This window comes from Esox lucius, chromosome 20 (genome assembly GCF_011004845.1).
Source record: "Esox lucius isolate fEsoLuc1 chromosome 20, fEsoLuc1.pri, whole genome shotgun sequence".
Taxonomy (NCBI): Eukaryota; Metazoa; Chordata; class Actinopteri; order Esociformes; family Esocidae; genus Esox; species Esox lucius.
Window position 1 is genome coordinate 29,669,613 of NC_047588.1, and position 25,092 is coordinate 29,694,704.

At 41.1% G+C, this 25,092-nt stretch overlaps 1 protein-coding gene across 5 annotated transcripts in view; it reads left to right on the forward strand.

Annotated features, from left to right (window-relative positions):
- Positions 1 to 25,092, forward strand: part of atp8b2 (ATPase phospholipid transporting 8B2) — a 53,180-nt gene that overhangs the window by 8,454 nt on the left and 19,634 nt on the right. For 2 of the 5 annotated variants that reach the window (XM_020041336.3, XM_013139434.4), the window contains 10 exons: positions 14,700 to 14,758; positions 14,921 to 15,034; positions 16,082 to 16,180; positions 16,293 to 16,354; positions 16,545 to 16,617; positions 18,313 to 18,383; positions 18,600 to 18,679; positions 20,036 to 20,194; positions 20,316 to 20,404; positions 24,235 to 24,431. In XM_020041336.3, the coding sequence (XP_019896895.2) occupies positions 14,700 to 14,758; positions 14,921 to 15,034; positions 16,082 to 16,180; positions 16,293 to 16,354; positions 16,545 to 16,617; positions 18,313 to 18,383; positions 18,600 to 18,679; positions 20,036 to 20,194; positions 20,316 to 20,404; positions 24,235 to 24,431 (1,003 nt within the window). Of the gene's footprint in view, positions 1 to 177; positions 881 to 14,699; positions 14,759 to 14,920; positions 15,035 to 16,081; positions 16,181 to 16,292; positions 16,355 to 16,544; positions 16,618 to 18,030; positions 18,178 to 18,312; positions 18,384 to 18,599; positions 18,680 to 19,222; positions 19,265 to 20,035; positions 20,195 to 20,315; positions 20,405 to 24,234; positions 24,432 to 25,092 lie in introns of those variants that run through there. The other 3 variants (XM_020041335.3, XM_020041337.3, XM_013139436.4) reach the window with 3 other exon arrangements.

Sequence of the window (25,092 nt, forward strand, 5' to 3'; positions counted from 1 at the left end):
TTGAATCTCTCACAGCCCTGCAGAGGCAGTTGCCCTGACAACGTCAATGACAGCCTGCTATTGGTTCAAACCTTCGGCAAATGGACTGCCTTCGAGATTATGTAATGCAGAAGCAGCATAGTAGCTAAGATGACTGGCGCAGACGGTTTTTTGTTTTGAAGAGGGCATTGTTTATGTTCTGTGTGCCAGGGAAGAGACTTCCAAGAAATCAGCTTCACTAAACAGGAATGCAGAAGTGCAATTATAATATACTGTTTCAAATGTTGGATTTCATAAAATTAATCTTTTTATTACTGTGAATTTGATGTCACATTCATAGAGTGAATCGTCAGAATCAGAGACATTTACTTTGAAGGTTCTAGAACATTCAAAAGCTCTCTAAATAATTAATGTTTAGTCTAGGTGATCTAGATACTGTCCATGCTCTGATGAAGAGGATGCTACTTCCTCGGTTAGTAGCCAGTCAGCATCAGTAAAAGAAACATGAAGTCTCCGCTTACAGCATCATAGAGAGTGGAGCTGACAGTACAACAGCACAGCAAATGACCTCAGCGTTTCTGCGGCAAAGGAACGTGAGAGTGAGAGAGAGAGAGAGTGAGAGGGGGAGAGAGAAAGTTGGAGTGGTAATGGGATGAGACGCTGCTAATCTTTAACCGGAGACACGGACGGGACTGGACACAGCATCTGTCCTGGTCTGCGCAAGATGCTCAACAGAACCGAGGAAACCTAACAGCCGAAAACCCTCTGCTGTTAGGTAAAGATAGAGAAAAAATGACTATCCCTAAAGACATTCCAGAAAAGTGGTTTCCAATTGTTCTTCCACTGCAACGGAAGAAACAACAAGGACTTGATGCCATTAAAAGGAAAAAGAAGTGGACAGGTACTTCTGTGTTCAGCTGTCACGTCATTCATCTGTTCATAACATATGCAGTTGGAACGTGTTTTTGTATGAGGAGACAAGTTAATTGGATTGGGAATGCCATTTGACTTGGATCTGTGTGATTCCATCTTGTGTTATGACTGACGGTGTAGGATCTCTTTTCTATGTGATTAAACCATTCCACGTCTCACCTTTTTTAGCTGCGTCCGTTCTCCTTTCACCATTTGTTCTCTCACTGCCCCCGGGTACCATCCTTATGTGTGTCTCATACCTCCCTGTTACGTTCACCAAAAACAGTTGCTTTCAGCCCTGGCCTCATTATCATTGCCCTCCTTCCGTCAAAGTGTCTATGTGCTAGTGTGTCTGTGTGTCTGCCTGCCTGTGTCTGTCTGCTTGACTGTCTGCTTGACTGTCTGTCTGCCTGACTGTCTGTCTGCCTGACTGTCTGCATGTCTGTCAATGTGATTGTTTCTGTGTTTCAGTTTTCAAACTGGTCCACATCTGAACCTTGACACAGTCACCGGTCTACTTCTCTTGTTGACCTTGTATGTGTGTATGTACTTCCTGCTAATAATGCAAGCATGTATTTTGCTATCCTGGTGGAGAATATATTCACTGCTATTATAGTAAAACAATAACAATTTGCCCTCATGTAGACATTTTGCCAGTCCCCAAGAGATTATTATAAGGGTGAGGCATTTGGTTTACGGTTGGGTTTTTGGCAGTAAGGTTAGGATTAGGTTACGGGTTAGCGTCAAAGGTTACAGATAGTAGAATGTTGACTGGAAATCACATTTTGGATCCCCACAAGGATATTACAACATAAGTGTGTGTAAATTTAGTACCCTTAAACAAATGTTGCCCTTCATCCTGGCCCCTAATTTTAAATGTAATACTTACTGTAATCCTTACCCTAAACCTAATCACAAGACAAAAAAAAATGCGGCCAAGAATCCTTACTTTATTAGTGTAAAACCTAAGCTGCTCTTCACTTTGAAGAGCAGCTTGTGTTGGTGTTGGTGGATGGAGCTTTTAACAACCTTATCCATCCTAGAAGGCATGACCCAAAAAACACTAGCTTTTTGTCAAGAGATTATTAGCCATTCTGAGTATGTAGTTAATAGTTCCATAATCAGTGTCCTCGTCCACCCAAGACACTGACACAGACACTGACAATCTGCAGGCACCAGCCAGAGACGTCTGTCTGTATTTTGGTCAGTCAGCCTACCCTTTTGTCTGTCTGCACGTACCTTTAATTACACCAGTCAGCATGTTCATGCATTGTAATTTTTTTTAATTATATGAAATGTGTATTCTAATTAGTCCATTAACTTGATCTAACTAGTCAGTATCTGATCCATTACAACAGCCACAGAAATGGAACTATAAATCTGTCTCTCTCTTTATCTATGTCCCTATCTCTATCCATATCTCTATCACTGTTTCTCTCCCTATCTCTGTCCCTATCTCTGTCCCTATCTCTATCACTGTCTCTCTCCCTATCTGTTTCTATCTCTGTCCCTATCTCTATCACTGTCTCTCTCCCTATCTCTGTTTCTATCTCTGTCCATATCTCTGTCCCAATCTCTGTCCCAATCTCTATCACTGTCTCTCTCCCTATCTGTTTCTATCTCTGTCCCTATCTCTATCACTGTCTCTCTCCCTATCTCTGTTTCTATCTCTGTCCATATCTCTATCACTCTCTCTCCTTATCTCTGTTTCTATCTCTGTCCCTATCTCTATCACTGTCTCTCTCCCTATCTCTGTTTCTATCTCTGTCCCTATCTCTGTCCCTATCTCTATCACTGTCTCTCTCCCTATCTCTGTTTCTATCTCTGTCCCTATCTCTATCACTGTCTCTCTCCTTATCTCTGTTTCTATCTGTCTCTATCTGTCTTTATTTCTGTCAGTAAGACAGAGCTATTAAATGATAGATGGTAGCTTGCAGAATCCTACCAGCCTTCCTGTTGTGATGTGCAGGTGTAACCTAGTCCGCCTGCTATGGTGTGGCTGTTGGAGGCTGTTATACACTGCTGTTATTCTGTGCTGCGTAGCTTCAAGAGCCACCTTGTCTGGAGGCTGTAGCCTGCTGCCGTGTCAGTCTGGTCGTGCCCTTGAGGCTGTCAGGCAGTGGCTCCATAAATGCTTAATGTGCCACATTAAATACATTCACACTGTGGGTAACACTGGGCCATGCTTGGCTGAGGCAAAAGGGGTTTTAAGAAATGTTGTGCTCGAAAGGCTAGTATTTCTCTGCCCGTCTGGCTGGCGGGGGGCAACAGGCTGTGGGGATTAATGCTGCCCTGACATTGGCTTATATCAGATGCTCACTAAAGAAAACAATAGTATGTATTTCGAGGAGAGAGAGGGAGGGATGGAGGTGATTTTCATGGCATAATTATCTGTAGGAGATAAATGTAGGTGTCACTGCATTATATGTTGTGACCCATATGTATTTTGCTGGACCAAATATACTTTATGTTGCATTATTAGGGATACATTTTGTACGATTCTGTTTCCAAAAAAGCTGAGATGCTGCATAAATGCTGCTAATAAAGTCAATGCAATTATGTGCAAATCATTAATCCCTGGATTTTATTGAAAGACAACAAAGACAAAGACAACATATGTTGAGCCATAGAATTGTTATTGGTCTTTGTAAAAATACATGCCCATTTTGAATTTGATACCAGCAACATGTTTTAAAAAAGTTGGAATTGGGGCATATTTATTACTGTGTTGCATCGCCTCTTCTTTTAAAAACACTCTGTAAGCACTTGAGAACTGAGGAGACCAATTGTTGTAGTTTTGAATGTGAAATGTTTCTCTATTCTTGCTAGATATAGAATAACTATTCGGGGTCTTCTTTGTCATATTTTTCCTTTCATAATACAGGCCAGTTTAGACATTTTTACTACGGAGCCATGCTGTTGTATTATATGCAGAATGGGGTTTAGGATTGTCTTTCTAAAATAAGCAAGACCTTCCCTGAAAAATATGTAATCTGGATGGCAGCATATGTGGCTCCAAAACCTGTATTTATTGCACTAATGCACCCCCATACCATCACAGATGCTGGCTTTTGAACTGTGCACTAATAACAAGCTGGATGGTCCTTTTCCTTTTTAGCCCGGAGGACATGGCGTCCATGAGTCCCAAAAACTATTTTAAATGTCTATTTGACAGACCACAGTTTTCCACTTCACCTCAGTCCATCTTAAATGAACCTGAGCCCAGAGAAGGCGTTGGCATTTCTGGATCTTGATTGTAAATGGTTTCTTCTTTGCATGGTTGAGTTTTAACTCGCAGACTATTGTATTCGGAAGTGTTCCTGAGCCCATGCAGTGATTTAAACTACAGAATCGTGTCTGTTTTTACTGCAGTGAGGGCCCGAAGATCATGGCCATCCAATATTGGTTTTCGGCCTTGTACCTTGTGTACAGAGTCTCAGGATTCTCTGAATCTTTTAATGATATTATGTAACATAAATCCCCAAACTCTTTGCAATTTTACATTGAGAAAAGTTTTTCTTAAATTGTTGCGCTATTTGCCTGTGCAGTCTTTCCCTCCCCATCTTTACTTCTGAAAGACTCATTCTCTCTGGGACCGCGTAAGCGGAGCCGGCCTAGAAGACAGAATGTCTCTAACTGAGTGACTGTCTGACTGACTGACCCTTGTTAAATAGCGTAGTGGTTAGAGACACGGACTATGGCACAACAGGTCCCGCGTTGGACTCCCGTCACAGTCAAAACACATTATGTCTTAGGCTCTGTTCAGGACAGACAAAAACTTAGCTCGCTACAACCTTCTGTCGCTACTTTAAAGAAAGCCTCAAATATAACATTGCCGGTGGATATTAGGATTTGTTCAGGATAGACAAACACTTCGCTGGCTACACGATTCTCTCTGTCTGTTCACTTGATGAAAAAATCAGTTATTGTATTGATAGATACTGTATCAATGTAATTCACAAATGGCTAATTAGCTATTAAAATGGCCAGTGGCAAAAGCCATACAGTTCATAAATGCTGTTTGTGGTGGAGGTAAACTTAAATAGAAACTTTACTCAGTTTAACACAATGCTTAATGGTGTCCAGCCTAATATTCAAACTGCGTGATGTTACTGGGTGACAAAATTTCAAGAGGCTATACCGACACCCAGCTAAAGCATTTCTCTGTGGCGTAGTGGTTAAGGACCCGGGTCTCACGTGGGCAACGATCACTCTTTACTGTGGGCCGGTTGAACTAGGCTTGCTTGGTTTCTTGGCAAAGCCAATCATGTTATTGACCTGTTGCCAAATAACCTAATTAGTTGTGAGATGTTCCACCACATTCCTTTTTTGTATTACACAACTTTTCCAGTCTTTCATTGACCCTGTCCCAGCTTTTTTGAAACGTGTTGCTGGCATCAAATTCAAAGTGGGCATATATTTTTCAAGGATCAATAAACATTTTCAGTTTGAACATTTGATATGTTGTCTTTGTACTATGTTCTATTATATATAGGTTAAATGATTTGCACGTCTTTGCAATCTGTTTTTATTTTCATTTTATGCAGCGTTACAACTTTTTTATAAACTGGGTTGTACTAAGCCAATTTTTTTACTTCAAAGTAGAAGTAAAGTTGAGAGACTACCAACTGGATTGGTAGTCTCTAAATGCCACCCTAGGCGGTTCAGAAATCAATCATGCATGTACACAGTCAGAATGGGCAGTTTTGGGATGCCCTGCATTGTCATGTGGGTTTCTAGACTATAAATACATCTAACTTCACCCAGAACATGGAGAACCATTGGGAACGTTCTCAAGCTATATTGATTCAATATAGACTTTGTCAATACCCAGTCCGACATACTAAATTAACTTCAATGACTTGGAACGGCATACATTTTACATGGCCATAACTAAATGAAACATTGGTGTAGTAAGACCATTAAAATGTGTGGTACCATTCGCGATGACAGATTTTTACTGAGATCTAGGAAAGCTTTATATCTAATCAACAGGCTCTGGACTAATTATAAGGAGTCACCAACTAGACATAAATAATTGTGCTCATTAAGTGATGTTTCACATTTTACCATAGTGTTTGGTTTTCCAGGACCACTGCCAACTGACTTAATAGTTTTTCATTGGATTGGTTTGTTATTGCCACAACTTTCAAAAATAGATGGAATATGAATAATGATTATATATAATATGTAGTGTAGTTACACAGATAACATGTCAAATGTAGCCATGTTTGCAAATTATGCCGTATAATATACAGTGTCTCACAAAAGCGAGTACACCCCTCACATTTTAGTAAATATTTGAGTATATCTTTTCATGTGAAAACACAGAAGAAATGACACTTTGCTACAATGTAAAGTAGTGACTGTATATCTTGTATTACAGTGTAATTTTGCTGTCCCCTCAAAATAACTCAGCACAGAGCCATTAATGTCTAAACCTCTGGCAACAAAAGTGAAAATGTCCAAATTGGGCACAATTAACTATTTTCCCTCCCCGGTGTCATGTGACTTGTTAGTGTTACAAGGTCTCAGGTTTGAATGGGGAGCAGGTGTGTTAAATGTGGTGTCATCGCTCTCACACTCCCTCATACTGGTCACAATAAGTTCAACATGGCACATCAAAGAACTCTCTGAGGATCTGAAAAAAATAATTGTTGCTCCAGCTTGCTAAAGAAGCTGAGGGTAAAGGTGATGGACAAGCATGTCTCCAGACCTAAATCCTATTGAGCATCTCTACATAAAGATGGCCTAGGTTATAAGAAGATTGCCAAGACCCTGAAACTGAGCTGCAGCACGGTGGCCAAGACAATACAGCGGTTTTACAGGGGAGGTTTCACTCAGAACAATCCTCGCCATGTTCGACCAAAGAAGTTGAGTGCACATGCTCAGCATCATATCCAGAGGTTTTCTTTGGGAAATAGACGTATGAGTGCTGCCAGCATTGCTGCAGAGGTTGAAGGGGTGGGGGTCAGCCTGTCAGTGCTCAGACCATACGCCGCACACTGCATCAAATTGGTCTGCATGGCTTTCGTCCCAGAAGGAAGACTCTTCTAAAGATGATGCACAAGAAAGCCTGCAAACTGTTTGCTGAGGACAAGCAGACTAAGGACATGGATTACTAGAATTATGTCCTGTGGTTTGATGAGACCAAGATAAACTTATTTGGTTCAGATAGTGTCAAGGGTGTGTGACGTCAACCTGGTGAGGAGTACAAAGACAAGTGTCTTGCTTACAGTCAAGCATGGTGGTGGGAGTGTCATGGTCTGGGGCTGCATGAGTGCTGCCGGCACTGGGGATCTACAGTTCATTGAGGGAACCATGAATGCCAACATGTACTGTGACATACTGAAGCAGAGCATGATCCCCTGCATTTGAAGACTGTGCCGCAGGGCAGTATTCCAACATGATAACGACCCTAAACACACCTCCAAGATGACCACTGCCTTGCTAAAGAAGCTGAGGGTAAAGGTGATGGACTGGCCAAGCATGTCTCCAGACCTAATTCCTATTGAGCATCTGTGGGGCATCCTCAAACGGAAGGTGGAGGAGCGCAAGATCTCTAACATCCACCAGTTCTGTGATTTCATCATGGAGGAGTGGAAGAGGACTCCAGTGGCAACCTTTGAAGCTCTGGTGAACTCCATGCCCAAGAGGGTTAAGGCAGTGCTGGAATATGATGGTGGCCACACGAAATATTGATATTTAAGGGTGTACCCACGTTTGTTGCCAGCGGTTTAGACATTAATGGCAGTGTGTTGTATTATTTTGAGGAGACAGCAAATGTACACTGTTATACAAGATGTACACTCCCTACTTTACATTGTAGCAAACTGTCATTTCTTCAGTATTGTCACATAAACAGATATAATCAAATATTTACCAAAATGTGAGGGTTGTACTCACTTTGTTGAGATACTGTATAACCTACCAGCAGTGGTCTGAGGAGTGACAAACCACAAACCGGCAACAGGGTGTTGGGAGCTCAACGCTCATAGATGCGCGAGAGCAACAAAGGATATCCTGTCTGGTCCGAACTGACAAAAGGTCTACTTAGCCACAAGTCACATAAGATGTTAATGATTCTATGTGTCAACGAGATGGAATGTGTCAAAACACACAGTGCATCGCAGTTTGTTGTGTATGGGGTTGCGTAGCCACAGACCAGTCAGGGTGCCCATGCTGACCCCTGCTGATAGAGCCTACAATGGGCACTTGAGCATCACAACTGGACCACGGAGCAATGGTAGAAGGTGGCCTGGTCTGATGAATCACATTTCCTTTTACATCACATGGATGGCCGGCTGGGTGCGATTCCCTGGAGAACACATGGCACCATTTGCACTAACTTTAACTTCATAAAAAGTTGCAACAGTGTTGAGTAATTAAAGACTGTAGTTCTTGCGACTAGGCCTGGAATTGGCATCATTCGTAAGAGGTGTAAAGATAACTAGGACTAGGAAACGGGCATTTGGCGCAGTGCACGTTTTATTTTACACATGGATGGCTGGTTGCATGTGCGTTGCTTACCTGGAGAACACATGATACCAGGATGCACTGCGGAGGCAGTGTGATGCTTTGGGCAATGTTCTGCTGGGAAATCTTGGGTCCTACCATTCATGTGGATGTTACTTTGACACATACCAACCTACCTAAGCATTGTTGCAGACCATGTGCACGCTTTCATAGCAACAGTATTCCCTGATGGCATTGGCCTCTTTCAGCAGGATAATACGCCCTGCCACAAAGCAAAAATGGTTCAGGAATGGTTTGAGGAACACAAACAAATTCAAGGTGTTGACTTGGCCTCCAAATTCCCCAGATCTCAATCCAATCGAGCATTTGTGGGATGTTCTGGACAAACAAGTCCGATCCATGGAGGGCCCCACCTTGCAACTTAGAAGAATTAAAGGATCTGCTGCTAATGTCTTGGTGCCAGATACCACAACACACCTTCAGAGGTCTAGTGGAGTCCATGCCTCGACAGTCAGGGCTGTTTTGGCAGCAAAAGGGGGACCTACACAATATTAGGCAGGTGGTCATAATGTTATGGCTGATCGGTGTATAAAGATGTGAAAATCATAGAGTACTTTTTTGCAAGGTTATTTTATATGAATTTGATCGGACGCTTGTTAGGAAGTCTTTAGTTAAAAACTTGAACAAATGTCTGGTTGATGGACTGTATCATGCTGTAAGTGAACTAGATACAGTACATGGTCTTGGCTTTTTCTCAGGAGACTGAGACTTGAAGGGCTGAGGAAATGCATCAGTGTAGGAAATCATTTGCCTGTGTGTCTGAATGTGTTCTGTGTTTGGGGGGCTGATTATAGCTTGGTCTACTGAGAAAGAAGGGGAGAAACAAACAGAAAGTGAGACAGACACACAGAGGAAGTTAGCATCTGTCGGATTTTGTGTGTGTACAGTTTTTCGGTTCCTCTGAAACAGGGCAGGGGTTTGGCTGACCTGTGTGTATTTGTGTGTGGTTTCACATGTGTGTTACACAACCTTGTTTACCGATGTGTGTATGTGTCTTTCTCAAGCTGAAACAATTTGTGTGTGTTGGTGGGGTTTCATATCAGTCTTATTAGTTTGCTGCAGGCTCTATACATCTCCAGGCTCTATACATCTCCCTCACTATGCAAATCTCTACACTGATTACTCCTCTCTTTCTCCTCCCAGTCATTCCATGTCCTGTTCTCCATGTCACATCTCCTGTTATCATGGAGAACACCAACGTTGTGCCGAACAAGCAGCCAATGACCGACTTTACTGCTGTTAAGCGGCTGCATATGGAATGTTGAGACTGCCAGTAGGCCAGCCTCTTTTGTTGGTGACAAGGAAGGCAAGGAGTAGAAACGTTGGCTGTTAGCTTGTAAGCAGAACAATGGTGTTGGTGATGCTGACTCAGAACAGACTGTCACAGCACTCCTTTCTTCACACTATTGATTGGACCAGTGTGTGTCTATTTGTAAATGGGTGCTCTACGCTAGATATACGCAGCTTTTACAGCTATATCTTTACAATTTAAAGTTGTGAGTGTACAGCTTGTATAACAGTGTAAATTTGCTGTCCCCTCAAAATAACACAACACACAGCCATTAATGTCTAAACCGCTGGGAACAAAAGTGAGTACACCCCTACGTGAAAATGTCCAAATTGGGCACATTTAACTATTTTCCCTCCCCGGTGTTAGGTGACTCATTAGTGTTACAAGGTCTCTGGTTTGAATGGGGAGCAGGTGTGTTAAATTTGGTGACATTGCTCTCACACTCCCTCATACTGGTCACTGGAAGTTCAACGTGGCACCTCATGGCAAAGAACTCTCTGAGGATCTAAAAAAAGAATTGTTGCTCCAAGACGACCACTGCCTTGCTAAAGAAGCTGAGGGTAGAGGTGATGGACTGGCCAAGCATGTCTCCAGACCTAAACCCTATCGAGCATCTGTGGGGCATCCTCAAACGGAAGGTGGAGCAGCGCAAGATCTCTAACATCCACCAGCTCTGTGATGTCATCATGGAGGAGTGGAAGAGGACTTCAGTGGCAACCTGTGAAGCTCTGGTAAACTCCATCCCCAAGAGGGTTAAGGTAGTGCTGGAAAATAATGGTGGCCACACAAAATATTGACACTTTGGGGCCAATTTGGACATATTCATTTAGGGTTGTGTTGGAAAATGATGGTGGCCAGACGAAATATTGATATTTAAGGGTGTACCCACGTTTGTTGCCAGCGGTTTAGACATTAATGGCTGTGTGTTGTGTTATTTTGAGGAGACAGCAACACTGTTCTACAAGCTGTACACTCACTACTTTACATTGTAGCAAAGTGTCATTTCTTCAGTGTTGTCACATGAAAATATATAATCAAATATATACAAAAATATGAGGGGTGTATTCACTTTTGAGAAATACTGTACATCTCCGGAAAATATTAACCATTTAACCATCGCTGCAAAACGCTGATTTGTTTTTTGCTTTGATAACAAACTTTTAATCAGTGATTAATTTACTTCTATCACCTATTTTTGGTTCAACTCTGTAATGTGAAGTGAACATTTGCTTTAATATGGTGAAACATTTCCTTCTATATGCTGTTTCTTTCAGAGGAAATGTTGAGCCACTAGCACTTTAATCTTGGTTCTAATGCAGGTCAATCTACTCTTTGTCATTTTGTGAAGTTTTATGGTAAAAATCTATGGAGGGCCAAAGGGGTCAAAATGAAATAATCAAATATATAATTAATTAATTAAAAATATTATTTTAAATGGCATAATATTATGAAATATTTTTATACTGCCCCTTTTTAAAATAATGGTAATATATTTAATAGTAATGCATTGTATTTTCCAATCTCTTTGATGTATCTCAATCTCTTTGATGTTTCTAAGATTTATTTCATAATAGCATGGCCTTTTTCATAATATTGTGTCGTATTCCATAATTTCATTGCATATTTCATAATTTCATGGTGTATTTCATCATTTAATGTTCTTTTTCTTCATTTAATGGCATATTTCAACATTTAATGCCGTATTTCATTGTGTATTTCATGATCACAGGAGATGTCAATGCAAGTGGGTGGTCTTTAGCTGCTGATTTAACCATTGTTGCTTACCTGGCAACACCTTTCCAAAACTTTTGAGAATGTTATGTTTATTTCAATTTCTATTGTCATTCAATATTGTCAAAGGTAACCTAACCAATGAACTCCTGAAATATGTACAGTTTATTGAAATCCTGACCTTACAATCAACAATGCCTCTCACGCTGTGCCTCGCGCTGCTCTGGGACTCTGAGACCACGTCATGGTCCATCTAATACCCACATACAGGCAAACACAAAATCTTTCTTAGCCTGTTGTGCAAAGGTTGAAGATGTGGACCAGCGAAGCATCAGAGGCTCTGCATGAGTGTCTGGAATGCACTGATTGGGACATTTAGGTCTGGCACTAATAATGTGAATGAGCACACTGATGCTGTGACTTCATACATCAGCTTCTGTGAGGACTGCTGCGTACCAACACGGACCAGGGGGAGTTACAACAATTACAAACCCTGGTTCACAGATTAACTCAGACAGCTGCGTTTGGAAAAGGAGGAGGCGTTCAGGAGCGGGGACAGCGACAGGTTCAGAGAGGCTAAATACAGCTTTGGTAAGGCAGTGAAGGAAGCCGAGTGCCTGTACGGAGAAAAATGAAAACAACAGTTCTCAGCCGACAACTCTGCTTCTGTTTGGAGAGGCTTCCAACAGATTACCAACTACAAGCCTAAATCCCCCCATTCCATTAATGACCTGCAAATTGCCAATGGCCTGAATGAGTTCTGCTAAAGATTTGAAAGACAAAAGTGCAGTCCTGATAACATACCTTCTCCCTGTGTGTCCAGCCATCTACACCCACCCCCATCACTGGGGCCCATTCACATTCACACATCCCTATCATCCCATCCATTGGGGCCTAATCACATTCTCACCCATCCTAATCATCCCCACCATTGGGCCCATTCACATTTACACATCCCTATCATCCCGTCCATTGGGGCCTATTCACATTCTCACCCATCTTAATCATCCCCACCACTGGGGCCTGTTCACATTCACCCATCCCAATCATCCCCACCACTGGGGTACATTCACTTCCACCCATCCCAATCATCCTCACCATTGGGGCCCGTTCACATTCACCCATCCCAATCATCCTCACCATTGGGGCCTGTTCACATTCACCCATCCCAATCATCCTCACCATTGGGGCCCGTTCACATTCACCCATCCCAATCATCCTCACCATTGGGGCCCGTTCACATTCACCCATCCCAATCATCCTCACCATTGGGGCCCGTTCACATTCACCCATCCCAATCATCCTCACCATTGGGGCCCGTTCACAGTCACCCATCCCAATCATCCTCACCATTGGGGCCTGTTCACATTCACCCATCCCAATCATCCTCACCATTGGGGCCCGTTCACATTCACCCATCCCAATCATCCTCACCATTGGGGCCCGTTCACAATCACCCATCCCAATCAACCCCACCTCTGCCACTACAATGGAACTTTCAACCCTGGAGGGGGACGTTAACAGACTATTCAAGAGACAGATCCGATGCAAAGCAGCAGGGCCTAACGGTGTCTCCCCATCCACCTTTAAGCAGATCTGCTTTCTGCTGTGTTTACTGACATTTAAAAAATTAGCAGACATCTCCTTTTTATTTTTTGGAATTGGGTCAAAAGATCTGGGGCTATTGCAAAAAGCCCAAAAGCCCAGGCCTGACAACTGTACTGGCAGTGACAACTTGCATTTTTGTTTGTTTTAGCATTTCTATTGCCAAATACTAGGATATGTACATAGTTATAGTGATTTTTGCCAGAACTTACTTCATACAAACTTGATTAATTGCTATAACTTGGTACAACCGCTAATACTGCAAAATCCTGTTTGAACGCCCACAAAAAAGCAACTGCTGGTGAAGCTAGTGTCGCTGGATTAGCCCATCAGCGGCTAAAGACCACCCACTTGCACTGATTGATTTATCCCTTGTGATCCTGAAATACATTTGGAATATGGCCTTAAATGTTGAAATATGTCATAAAACTTTGAAATATGCAATTAAATAATGAAATACACTATGATATTATGAAATACACCATTAAATTATGAAATAGATCACGATATTATGAAAAAGGCCATGATTTTATGAAATAGATGTTATGATGAAAAAAAGGATTGGGGAAATACAATGTTGTCAGGTCCTGACTGAGAGCCTCTAGGCATCTCTATGCGCCTGGGGGCCAGAGTCAGGACCTGAACTCAGAGGTACCTCTAGGCGTCTCTGCTTTACTGTTTTGTTCTCCCCAATCAGAGGCAGCTGCTCCTCGTTGTCTCTGATTGGGGACCCTATTTGAGTTACTCTTGTTCTGTTTCAGTTTGTCGGCCGTTGTTTGCTGTGCTTTGGTTTTGTGGTTGGACTCTCCTTTTGGTGGTTTTGGTTCAGTTTGGAAAAAGAAACATTAAAAGGATGTTTTCCCTCTACTTGCACCTGTGTCCTATCTCCTCAACTGTGACTAATGTATTATTATCAAATATCATATCACTTTTAAAAAGGTGCATTATAAAAATTAATCCTATTAATATAATTTAATTATTTAACTTTGACTCTTTTGGTCCTCCATAAAAAACAACTAGTGAGCAGGTCAAGCATAATGCTGTAATACTGTTATACCCATAGATACACAAGCGACACATTTCTGTGAAGGTTGCATTCAATTGCCATTCCCTGTGGCACAAAAACGTCCCTAACTTCCATTCCCTCTGTCCAAAGGAGGGTTTAGGATTGTATTGCCAATCCTGTTAATTTCAAAGGCAGTCAAAAGATGTAGTCGTTTTTTTTGCATTACCTTATAACATAGAAATTGCTAAATGCTTTTATTAGGTTGAATGTTTGCTCTTCATTACAGAATGTTGCGATCAGGTGCCGTTAAACCTTTTTAGAACCTGTGTTTGACCTGAGCTTGTTGGGTTGTTTATGTTCAGAGGCACCAGTCAAACAACTAATTATTATTATTATTATTGACCTGCCAACAAGTGCATGTGTTTGTGTGTGTGTGTGACTTTTGGGCTACATTCAGGTGAATAGAAAAGTTTGATTGGGTAAATGTATCTTACATGCTCTTTCTTTGGCCAAAGCAGACTGTAGCTATTGATAAAAAACTGATATTGACCCAACCTGGGACAACCTACTAATGGCTGTGCTTGTGCGCGTGTGCTTGTGCGCTTGTGCATGTGCGTGTGTGCGTGCTTGTGTTTACAGAGGAGGAGAGGAGGGTCCGAGCCAATGACAGAGAATACAATGAGAAGTTCCAGTATGCGGTAAGAGAGTGTGTGTGTTATTGTGTGTTCCTGTGTGTGCATTTTAGATGTTTAATTTAATTACTTCATGAATCATAGACCAACAATTACTTTCCACTCTCATCATCAGTCCCTCTCTCTGTGCCTGCCCCTTCTCCCGCCCTCTATCTTTCTTTCCTTCAGAGCAACTGTATTATGACATCCAAGTACAATGTCGTCACCTTTCTGCCCGTCAACCTGTTTGAACAGTTCCAGGAAGTGGCCAACACTTACTTCCTCTTTCTGCTCATACTACAGGTAAGGATTATGTGTGACTGTCCATGATCTCATATTCCAAAACTTACGGCTGATCATATGGCTGTTAGGAAACAAATGCAAGAGCATGGAACTTGCAATGCCAAGGTTGTGTGTTTCGATTCCAGTATAAATATATACAGTCTATACTCACTACTGTAAGGAAATGAGAGCGTCTGCTAAATTACTCAAATGTAAAGGTCTAGAGCCTGCCACCGTGTTTAGAATGAATACTATTTATACTCTATTTTTACCAGCCCTTTGTCCTCTCCCAGTGTTGTCATATACACTGCTATCTATGACCCTGTGTCATCACAAAAAGTTCAAATCCATTCGGGGTAGTAGCAAGCAATTCACCATAGGCATCCACTTTTTGCCATGTTGCTCTTCCAACCAGGAAGTAAAGTGTTTTTTCAGATGATGGCTGCAGGTAGCTGAGGGAGTTATCAGAACACGACGAGACCAGGAGAGCAATGCTAAATCAAATTGCATTACCCCTTGGCTTTCCAGCCACGTGTTATCTAGCAGCACAGTCAAGGGTTGAACCTAGACGATGGTGTTGAAGGTCAAGGGTTGAACCTAGATGGTGGTGTTGAAGGTCAAGGGTTGAACCTAGACGGTGGTGTTGAAGGTCAAGGGTTGAACCTAGACGGTGGTGTTGAAGGTCAAGGGTTGAACCTAGACGGTGGTGTTGAAGGTCAAGGGTTGAACCTAGACGGTGGTGTTGAAGGTCAAGGGTTGAACCTAGACGGTGGTGTTAATCTGGTGCTGTGAAAGACCACCCCAGACCGCAACACCACCTGGGAGAGCAAATGACATCATGTGGAAATGTCCTCAAGGTCTTTGTCTGTACTGGGCCTTCAAAAGAGACTGATTCCTTTTTTCTATTTTTCTGGCGTATGAAGTTGTATCTGTCCCATTCCTCTCCGTTCACCCTCTCTCTTGACCTCCCTCGCTTTTCTACCTCGTCCCCCTCTTCCTCCATTTTCTCTATCTCTCTTTCTTTCCCTTTCTCCTTATTCTCCTTCCACTCCCTCTCTCTTTCTCCAGTTGATTCCCCAGATCTCGTCTCTCTCCTGGTTCACCACCATAGTGCCTTTGGTCCTAGTGCTCAGCATCACTGCGGTAAAGGATGCCACCGATGACTATGTGGGTATACCCCCCACCACACACTCACAGACACACATATACACACACACATAGCGCTGCACAAAATACACAGTCTTTACATAAATAAAACATACGCATGCGTCTCTTGTAGTTCCGTCACAAGAGTGACAACCAGGTGAACAACCGCCAGTCTCAGGTCGTCATCCACGGCTCGTAAGTCTCCCGTTGTCTCTGTTCCACACTTGCCATACTAACACAGAGCCATTCTTCTGTCTAGTCACGCCTTGGACACTATATTATATTACTGACATCTTAGTACTTTCAAGTTGTTATTATGTACTTTTTAACGCACGTCCGTTCCCAACTTTCTCTTCATTCCCAAATTCTTCCCTCACTCTCTCAGGCTTCAGAAGGAGAAGTGGATGAATGTTCGAGTGGGTGATATCATTAAGCTGGAAAATAACCAGTTTGTGGCAGTAAGTGTGTCATCAACGTTATGTATTACTACCTTTCGAAAGTTTGGAGTCACTTAGAAATGTCCTTGAAAGAAAGGAATGTTATTGGTCCATTACAATAACATAAAACTGATCAGAAATAGAGTGCAAACATTGTTAATGTTGAAAATGACTATTGTAGATGAAAACAGCTGATTTTCAATGGAATATCTACACAGGCGTAGAGAAGCTCATTATCAATAGTTGGTGTGTGTGTGTGTGTGTGTATGTATATATATATATACGTACAGCTCTGGGGGAAAATTAAGAGGCCACTGCACCTTTTTCTTTCCTTTCCAAAAAAGTTGAAAAGGAAGGTTTTGAGTGAGGAACAGAAGGGTTAAAAGAGACCACTGCAAATGGAAAACTTCTGTTCTTCACTCAAAACTTTCCTTTTCAACCTTTTTTGGAAAGGAAAGAAAAAGGTGCAGTGGTCTCTTAATTCCTTCCGCAGCTGTATGTTGCTGACAATATATTTATTGCAGACATGCACCCACACACCCACACATTTTGGCACTTTGGCATTGTTATACAGTTACACTGTGCTCTGTCAACACAGTTTTGTGGTACAGTGTAATCATTTGATATGTACATTGGACAGGTATCACTTAAGATTCATTAATGGAGTTAGGGAAAGCATTCACCCTTTATATTTTACAATAATGAGGCTTTAACTATTCAAATATGTATTTCTGACATGTAATTAAAACTTATAAATATGTAGCGCAGCTATTTTTATGCAATATTTGCTTAATGCTTTTATTTTTATGCTTTTTAATGTATTTTTCTTCATTCACTTCCATGGGATTTCAAAGGTTTATTGCTTACAAAATGACAACTTTACTGTAAACAGTGACACTTTTCTAAAAACAAGTCAAAGTCCCATACTGGGATCTCTCCTACTAGTATGGCCCTTTTTATGAAGAGAAATTTGATTTTCTTTGATACTTATATCAATGCACATCCTGCCAATCACCAGCAGATGGCAACCCTTTTCATTTCAATGTTGAACAACCTAGGTTACATAGTTGCAACTTTATGAAATGTGTTTACACTTCTTTGGACAAGCTTAACAAAGAAAAACAGACAAAAAATAGGGGTGTGAAAGAAAAGGGTAAACAAAAGAGATGGTAGTACAGGGGAAATGTGTCAGAATGAAAATGATGCAAGCAATATAAATGGATGAAGGCTAACTTTTAAGGATGATGTTCCCTAAACAAATATATAGCTTACGAGAACAGACCTAAATGTACCAGTTTGTGAAATAAGACCTTTGGCCACAGCCTTTGGTCTGTGGCCTCTGTTGTCAGTATAAAACCACCAGTGTTGACATCAGTGCACAGACTTGTGACTATTTAAATATTCCATATGCTTTTCCTAACTTTTTAAAACAACTGCTGTTTTGACCAATTTCACAACACGTCAACAATTTGACAAATTCACTTGTGAAGTTATAACCTATAGCTATTTAAAAAGCTCACAGGAAGATGGTGTAACACACAGCAGGCAAATTATTCAGCCAAATAATGACTTATTCTAAAGGTCAGAATAATACTATAGTAGAATGTTTGCAAATGTGTTGGAGAATGGTGTCAATGGCTGTGCAATAAAAGACAAGAGTAGCATTGTGGTAAATATTTACAGCTGATGCTAATACTAGCAAATGTTTGTCTTTAGGCTGACCTGCTCCTTTTGTCCAGTAGTGAACCTCATAGTCTGTGTTACATTGAGACTGCCGAACTCGACGGGTAGGAATACACACCACTCAGTACAGTACTATATAGTACAATACAGTATAGTACAGTACAATACAGCACAATATAATATAGTACAATGCAGTACAGTACAATATAATATAGTACAGTATATTACACTTTATAATAATGTACAATATAATATAGTACAGTACACTACAATATATTATATGGTTTTTAAGTGTATGAGTGTTTGTTCTGTTTGTGCAGGGAAACCAATATGAAGGTACGTCAGTCTCTGTCTGTGACTGCAGAACTGGGAGACCCCAACAACCTGGCCTCATTTAATGGTAAGAAAACACTTTTCTCACTCCTTCAGTTGCTCACACGCTAAATGTCAGCAAGTCCACCCTGCAACCAAACACTTAACACACACACTGCTCACAATGACGTACACACACACACACGCGTGCACACACACACACAGACTCATAAGCCTATACCCTTTTGTCAGCACTTAACACCCACAGTCTTCCTATTGTCAACAGAAACACGCTCACATAGCTGTTTTCCTTGTCAGCATGGATCACCCACGCACCCTCACCTCACCTGCTCAGCAAAGAGCATAAGTGCTGCTAACGATCCCACACATAATGCCTCATATCACATTTAAGGTTGGTTAATGTTTGTGTGTGTGTGTGTGTGTGTGTGTACACTTGCGTATGTGCCCTGAGGCATGCAATCAAAGGTGTGTGTGTCAGTGTTTTCTTGCACAGCCCTCATAATACATCAGTTTAATTTAGTTGACCTAAGATGGAGTGTGGCTGAAACAATCTGACACAAAGCTCAACACTGCCCCCTGTATTGAGTTTGAATCTGTAGTCATTCCTTCTGGAGCAGGTTGGTGTAGGACAGAGGAAGTTGTTGTGAAGCAGGTTGGTATAGGACACAATGTGTTGTTTTGAAGCAGGTTGATGTAGGACACATTGTCTTGAATCAGGTTGGTGTAGGACACTGTTGTTTTGAATCAGGTTGGTGTAGGACACTGTTGTTTTGAATCAGGTTGGTGTAGGACACTGTTGTTTTGAATCAGGTTGGTGTAGGACACTGTTGTTTTGAAGCAGATTGGTACTGTATAGGACACAGTGTGTTGTTTTGAAGCAGTTGGTATAGCATACAATGTGTTGTTTTGATACAGGTTGCTATAGAACATATCGTGTTGTTTTGAGGCAGATTGGTATAGGACACACTAAGTTATTGTGAAACAGGTTGTTGTAGGACACAATGTGTTGTTTTGAAGCAGGTTGGTGTAGGATACAATGTGTTGTTTTGAAGCAGGTTAGTATAGGACACAATGTGTTGTTTTGAAGCAGGTTGGTGTAGGACTCAATGTGTTGTTTTGAAGCAGGTTAGTATAGGACACAATGTGTTGTTTTGAAGCAGGTTGGTGTAGGACTCAATGTGTTGTTTTGAAGCAGGTTAGTATAGGACACAATGTGTTGTTTTGAAGCAGGTTGGTGTAGGACACAATGTGTTGTTTTGAAGCAGGTTAGTATAGGACACAATGTGTTGTTTTGAAGCAGGTCAGTATTTTCTTGCCAGAGTAGATGAGCTGATTGTGTGGCTGAAGAACTGTATTAGCTGTGACAGGTGTGATGAATGTGTGTGATATAAACCTTTTGTGTGTGTGTATGTTCCATGTGCAGGTGAGGTGGTGTGTGAGCCACCCAACAACAAGCTGGACAGGTTCTGTGGTCTCCTGTACTGGAGAGAGTGTAAATACCCCCTCAACAACCAAAACATGCTGTTACGGGGGTGTGTCCTCCGTAACACAGAATACTGCTACGGTCTGGTCATCTTTGCCGGTCAGTTTGTGAGTGTGTGTGTGTGTGTGTGTTGGTGTGTGTGTGTGTGTGTGTGTGTGTGTGCTTGCTTGCATGGGTGTGTGTGTGTAACCAATTTTTCTCTCCAAATATCTCGGCCCAGGCCCAGACACCAAGTTGATGCAGAACTGTGGTCGCACCAAGTTTAAGCGGACAAGCATCGACCGCCTGATGAACACACTGGTGCTCTGGGTAGGAGACCCCACATCTCTCTTTCTGCTGGGCAATACATGTTTAACACGTATGTGTGTGTATATGTATATATGTATGCATATATATGTATATGTGTGTGTGTGTGTGTGTGTGTATGTATATGTTTATGTATGTGTATATGTATGTATGTATATATGTATATATATGTATGTGAATATATATGTGTATATTTATATACACATATACATATACAGTGAGGGAAAAAAGTATTTGATCCCCTGCTGATTATGTACGTTTGCCCACTGACAAAGAAATTAGCAGTCTATAATTTTAATGGTAGGTTTATTTGAACAGTGAGAGACAGAATAACAAAAAAAAAAGTCCAGAAAAACGCATGTCAAAAATGTTATAAATAGCGTTGCATTTTAACGAGTGAAATAAGTATTTGATCCCCTCTCAATCAGAAAGATTTCTGGCTCCCAGGTGTCTTTTATACAGGTAAAGAGCTGAGATTAGGGGCACACTCTTAAAGGGAAAGCTCCTAAGCTCAGCTTGTTACCTGTATAAAAGACACCTGTCCACAGAAGCAATCCATCAATCAGATTCCAAACTCTCCACCATGGCCTAGACCAAAGAGCTGTCCAAGGAAGTCAGGGACAAGATTGTAGACCTACACAAGGCTGGAATGGACTACAAGACCATCGCCAAGCAGCTTGGTGAGCAGGTGACAACAGTTGGTGTGATTATTCGCAAATGGAAGAAACACAAAAGAACTGTCAATCTCCCTCAGTCTGGGGCTCCATGTAAGATCTCACATTGTGGAGTTGCACTGATCATGAGAACGGTGAGGAATCAGCCCAGAACTACATGGGAGGATCTTGTCAATGATCTCAAGGCATGGGACCATAGTTACCAAGAAAACAATTGGTAACACACTACACCGTGAAGGACTGAAATCCTGCAGTGCCTGCAAGGTCCCCCTGCTCAAGAAGCACATGTACAGGCCCATCTGAAGATTGCCAATTAAAATGTGAATGATTCAGAGGAGAGCTAGTGTTATGGTCAGATGAGACCAAAGTCAAGGTCTTTGGCATCAACTCAACTCGCTGTGTTTGGAGGAGGAATGCTGCCTAAGACCCCAAGAACACCACCCCCTCCATCAAACGTGGAGGTGGAAACATTGTGCCTTGGGAGTGTTTTTCTGCTAACGCGACAGAACAACTTCACCACATCATAAGGACGATGGACGGGGCCTTGTACTGTCAAATCTTGGGTGAGAATCTCCTTCCCTCAGCCAAGGCATTGAAAATTGGTCGTGGATGGGTATTCCAGCATGACAATGACCCAAAACACATGGCCAAGGCAACAAAGGAGTGGCTCAAGAAGAAACACATTGCCAACAAGGGTTTTGCCACCAAGTACTAAGTCATGTTAAGCAGAGGGGTCGAATACTTATTTCACTCATTTTGTTGTAATTCTGTCTCTCACTGTTCAAATAAACCTACCATAAAAATGTATAGCCTGATCATTTCTTTGTCAGTGGGCAAACGTACAAAATCAGCAAAGGGATCAAATACTTTTTTCCCTCACTGTATATGTACATTTGTATAGAAATACGTATATGTATATTTATATAAATTAAGAGACCACTGCACCTTTTTCTTTCCTTTCCAAAAAAGTTGAAAAGGAAAGTTTTGAGTTAGGAACAGAAGTTTTCAATTTGCAATTTTAACCATTCTCTTCCTCACTCAAAACCTTCCTTTCTAACATTTTTGGAAAGGAAAGAAAAAGGTGAAGTGGTCTCTTAATTTTTTCCAGAGCTGTATATATATTTACACATGTATTTATACAGGTATTTATACATACATGTGTATATATATATATATATATATATATGTATGTATATGTATATGTATGTATACATGTATGTATGTATGTATGTATATATATATATATATATATATATATATATATATATATATATATATATATATATATATATACACAGTGGATAGAAAAAATATACACACCCCTTGTCAGATCATTTTCCATCTTTAATGTGACCTATAACATGAACAATTCAATTGAAAAACATACCGAAATATTTGAGTGGGAAAAATAAAAAACTCACAATAACCTGGTTGCATAAGTGTGCACAACATTAAACTAATACGTTGTCGAAGCACCTTTTGATTTTATTACAGCACTCTTTTTGGGTTGGAGTCTATTAGCATGGCACATCTTGACGTGGCAGTATTTGCCCACTCTTCTTTGCAAAACCGCTCCAAATCTGTCAGATTGCAAGGACATCTCCTGGCACAGCCCTCTTCAGATCACCCCACATATGTTCAATTGGATTCAGGTCTGGGCTCTGGCTGGGCCATTCCAAAACTTTAATCTTCATGTGGTGAAGCCATGCTTTTCTGGATATGGATGTGTGCTTTGGGTGGTTGTCGTGCTGAAAGGTGATATTCATCTTCAGCTTTCTAACGGACACCTCAAGGTTTTGTGCCAAAATTGTGTGGTCTTTGGAACTTTTCATAATTCCCTTCTCCCTGACTAAGGCCCCAGTTCCAGCTGAAGAAAAACAGCCCCAAAGCATGATGCTGCCACCACCATGCTTCACTGTGGGTACGGTGTTCTTTGGGTGATGTGCAGTGTTGTTTTCGCGCCAAACGTACCTTTTGGAATTATGGGCAAAAAGTTCATCCTTGGTTTCATCAGACCATAACACATTTTCCCACATGCTTTTGGGGGACTTGATTTTTGTTTTTGCAACCTTCATCCGGGCTTGGATGTTTTTCTTTGTATTAAAAGGCTTCCGTCTTGCCACCCTACCCCATAGGCCGAATATGAATATGAAGAATACGGGAGATTGTTGTCACATGTAGCACACAGCCACTACTTGCCAGAAATTCCTGCAGTTTATTTAATGTTGCTGTAGGCCTCTTGGAAGCCTCCCTGACCAGTTTTCTTCTCATCTTCTCATCAATTTTGGAGGGATGTCAAGTTCTTGATAATGTCTCTGTTGTGCCATATTTTCTCCACTTGATGATGACTGTCTTCACTATGATCCACTATGATCTAATGCTTTGGAAATTCTTTTGTACCCTTCTCCTGACTGATATCTTTCAACCTTGAGATCCCTCTGATGCTCTGGAAGCTCTCTGCGGACCATGGCTTTTGCTCTGAGATCCAACTAGGAAAATGTCAGGAAAATCCTACTAAAACAGCTGAACTTTATTTGTGATTAATCAGAGTAATTTTAAATGTTGGCAGGTGTGTAATGACTTCTATTTAACATGAGTTTGAATGTGATTCTGAACACATCCACATCCCCAGTTATAAGAGGGTGTGCACACTTATGCAACCAGGTTATTGTAAGGTTTTTATTTTGTTAAAAAAAAATTCCCCTTGAAGATATCAGTTTGTTTTTCAATTGAATTGTTCACATTATAGGTCACATTAAAAGTGGATAAAGTTCTGACATGATTTCTCTTTGTCTCATTCTTTTACATCACAGAATCCTGGCATTTTTACAGGGCTGTGTAGACTTTTTATATCCACTATATGTATGTATATATATACACACACACACACACACACACACACACACACACACACGTGTATATAACATAAAATAACGCTATAATTGGTTTATACATCCTCCAGAAAAGTAATTTTTCTAGTTTATCTTCATATTTTCAATCAATCAAATTCATTTATAAAGCACTTTTTACATCAGCAGTTGTCACAGAGTGCTTTTACAAAACACCCAGTCTGAAATTTATCACAATTCCTCTTCATTTCATGTTGGTGCAGACATTATGATATGATCTTTCCATCTCCCTCTGTTCCCATTGTCCCAGATCTTTTGTTTCCTGGTTTGTATGGGTATGATCCTGGCTGTGGGGAATGCGGTGTGGGAGAGTGAGGTGGGGTCACTGTTCCAGAGCTTCCTGGACTGGGACCTGCCTGTAGACAACTTCCTGTTCTCTGCCTTCCTCTCCTTCTGGTCATACGTCATCATCCTGAATACCGTGGTGCCCATCTCACTATATGTCAGGTAAGGGCTGTTTCATGACAGGTTATAAGACATCTATGACACATTAGGAGAAGAGTAACGGTGACAGTCAAGATACATCATCTGTACTTAGTATTTCAATCTTCATTATTTTTAGGTTTATGAAAGTAATTGCTAATATGAACTGTAAAATGATGTCACAGAGGCAAATTACTAATGTATATACAGTACAAATCAAAATGTTGTCTTCATCTTCCTTTTTTGGAATTTGATAAAAGACCCGTGGCTATTCCAAAAAGAACCTGATGATCAAAGTACCCAGGATGTAACTGAGCTCAGTTTAGTGTCATGGCAAAACGGTCTTAATACTTACTGAAGTGACATATTTAGGGTTTTGCAATGAATTGGCCCATAATTAAAAATGGTCATTATGGAGTATTGTTTGTAGATTGATAGCCAAAGAATGAATGTAATCAATTATGGATTAGTCTGTAATTCAACAAAATGTGGAGAGATACTTTTGACTACTTTCAGAAGGCTCAGTTTCTTTGTTTTCTTAACTGTAAACTCATTCACTGTAATCTTAGTGGGCGGTACGTTTGTGTTTGCATTGTTTGATAAATTCTAGAGCACTTTCTGTTTACAGTCCCAAACTTTCTCCCTCTCAGTAACTCCCTCCACCCGTCTCTCTCCCTCTATTTTT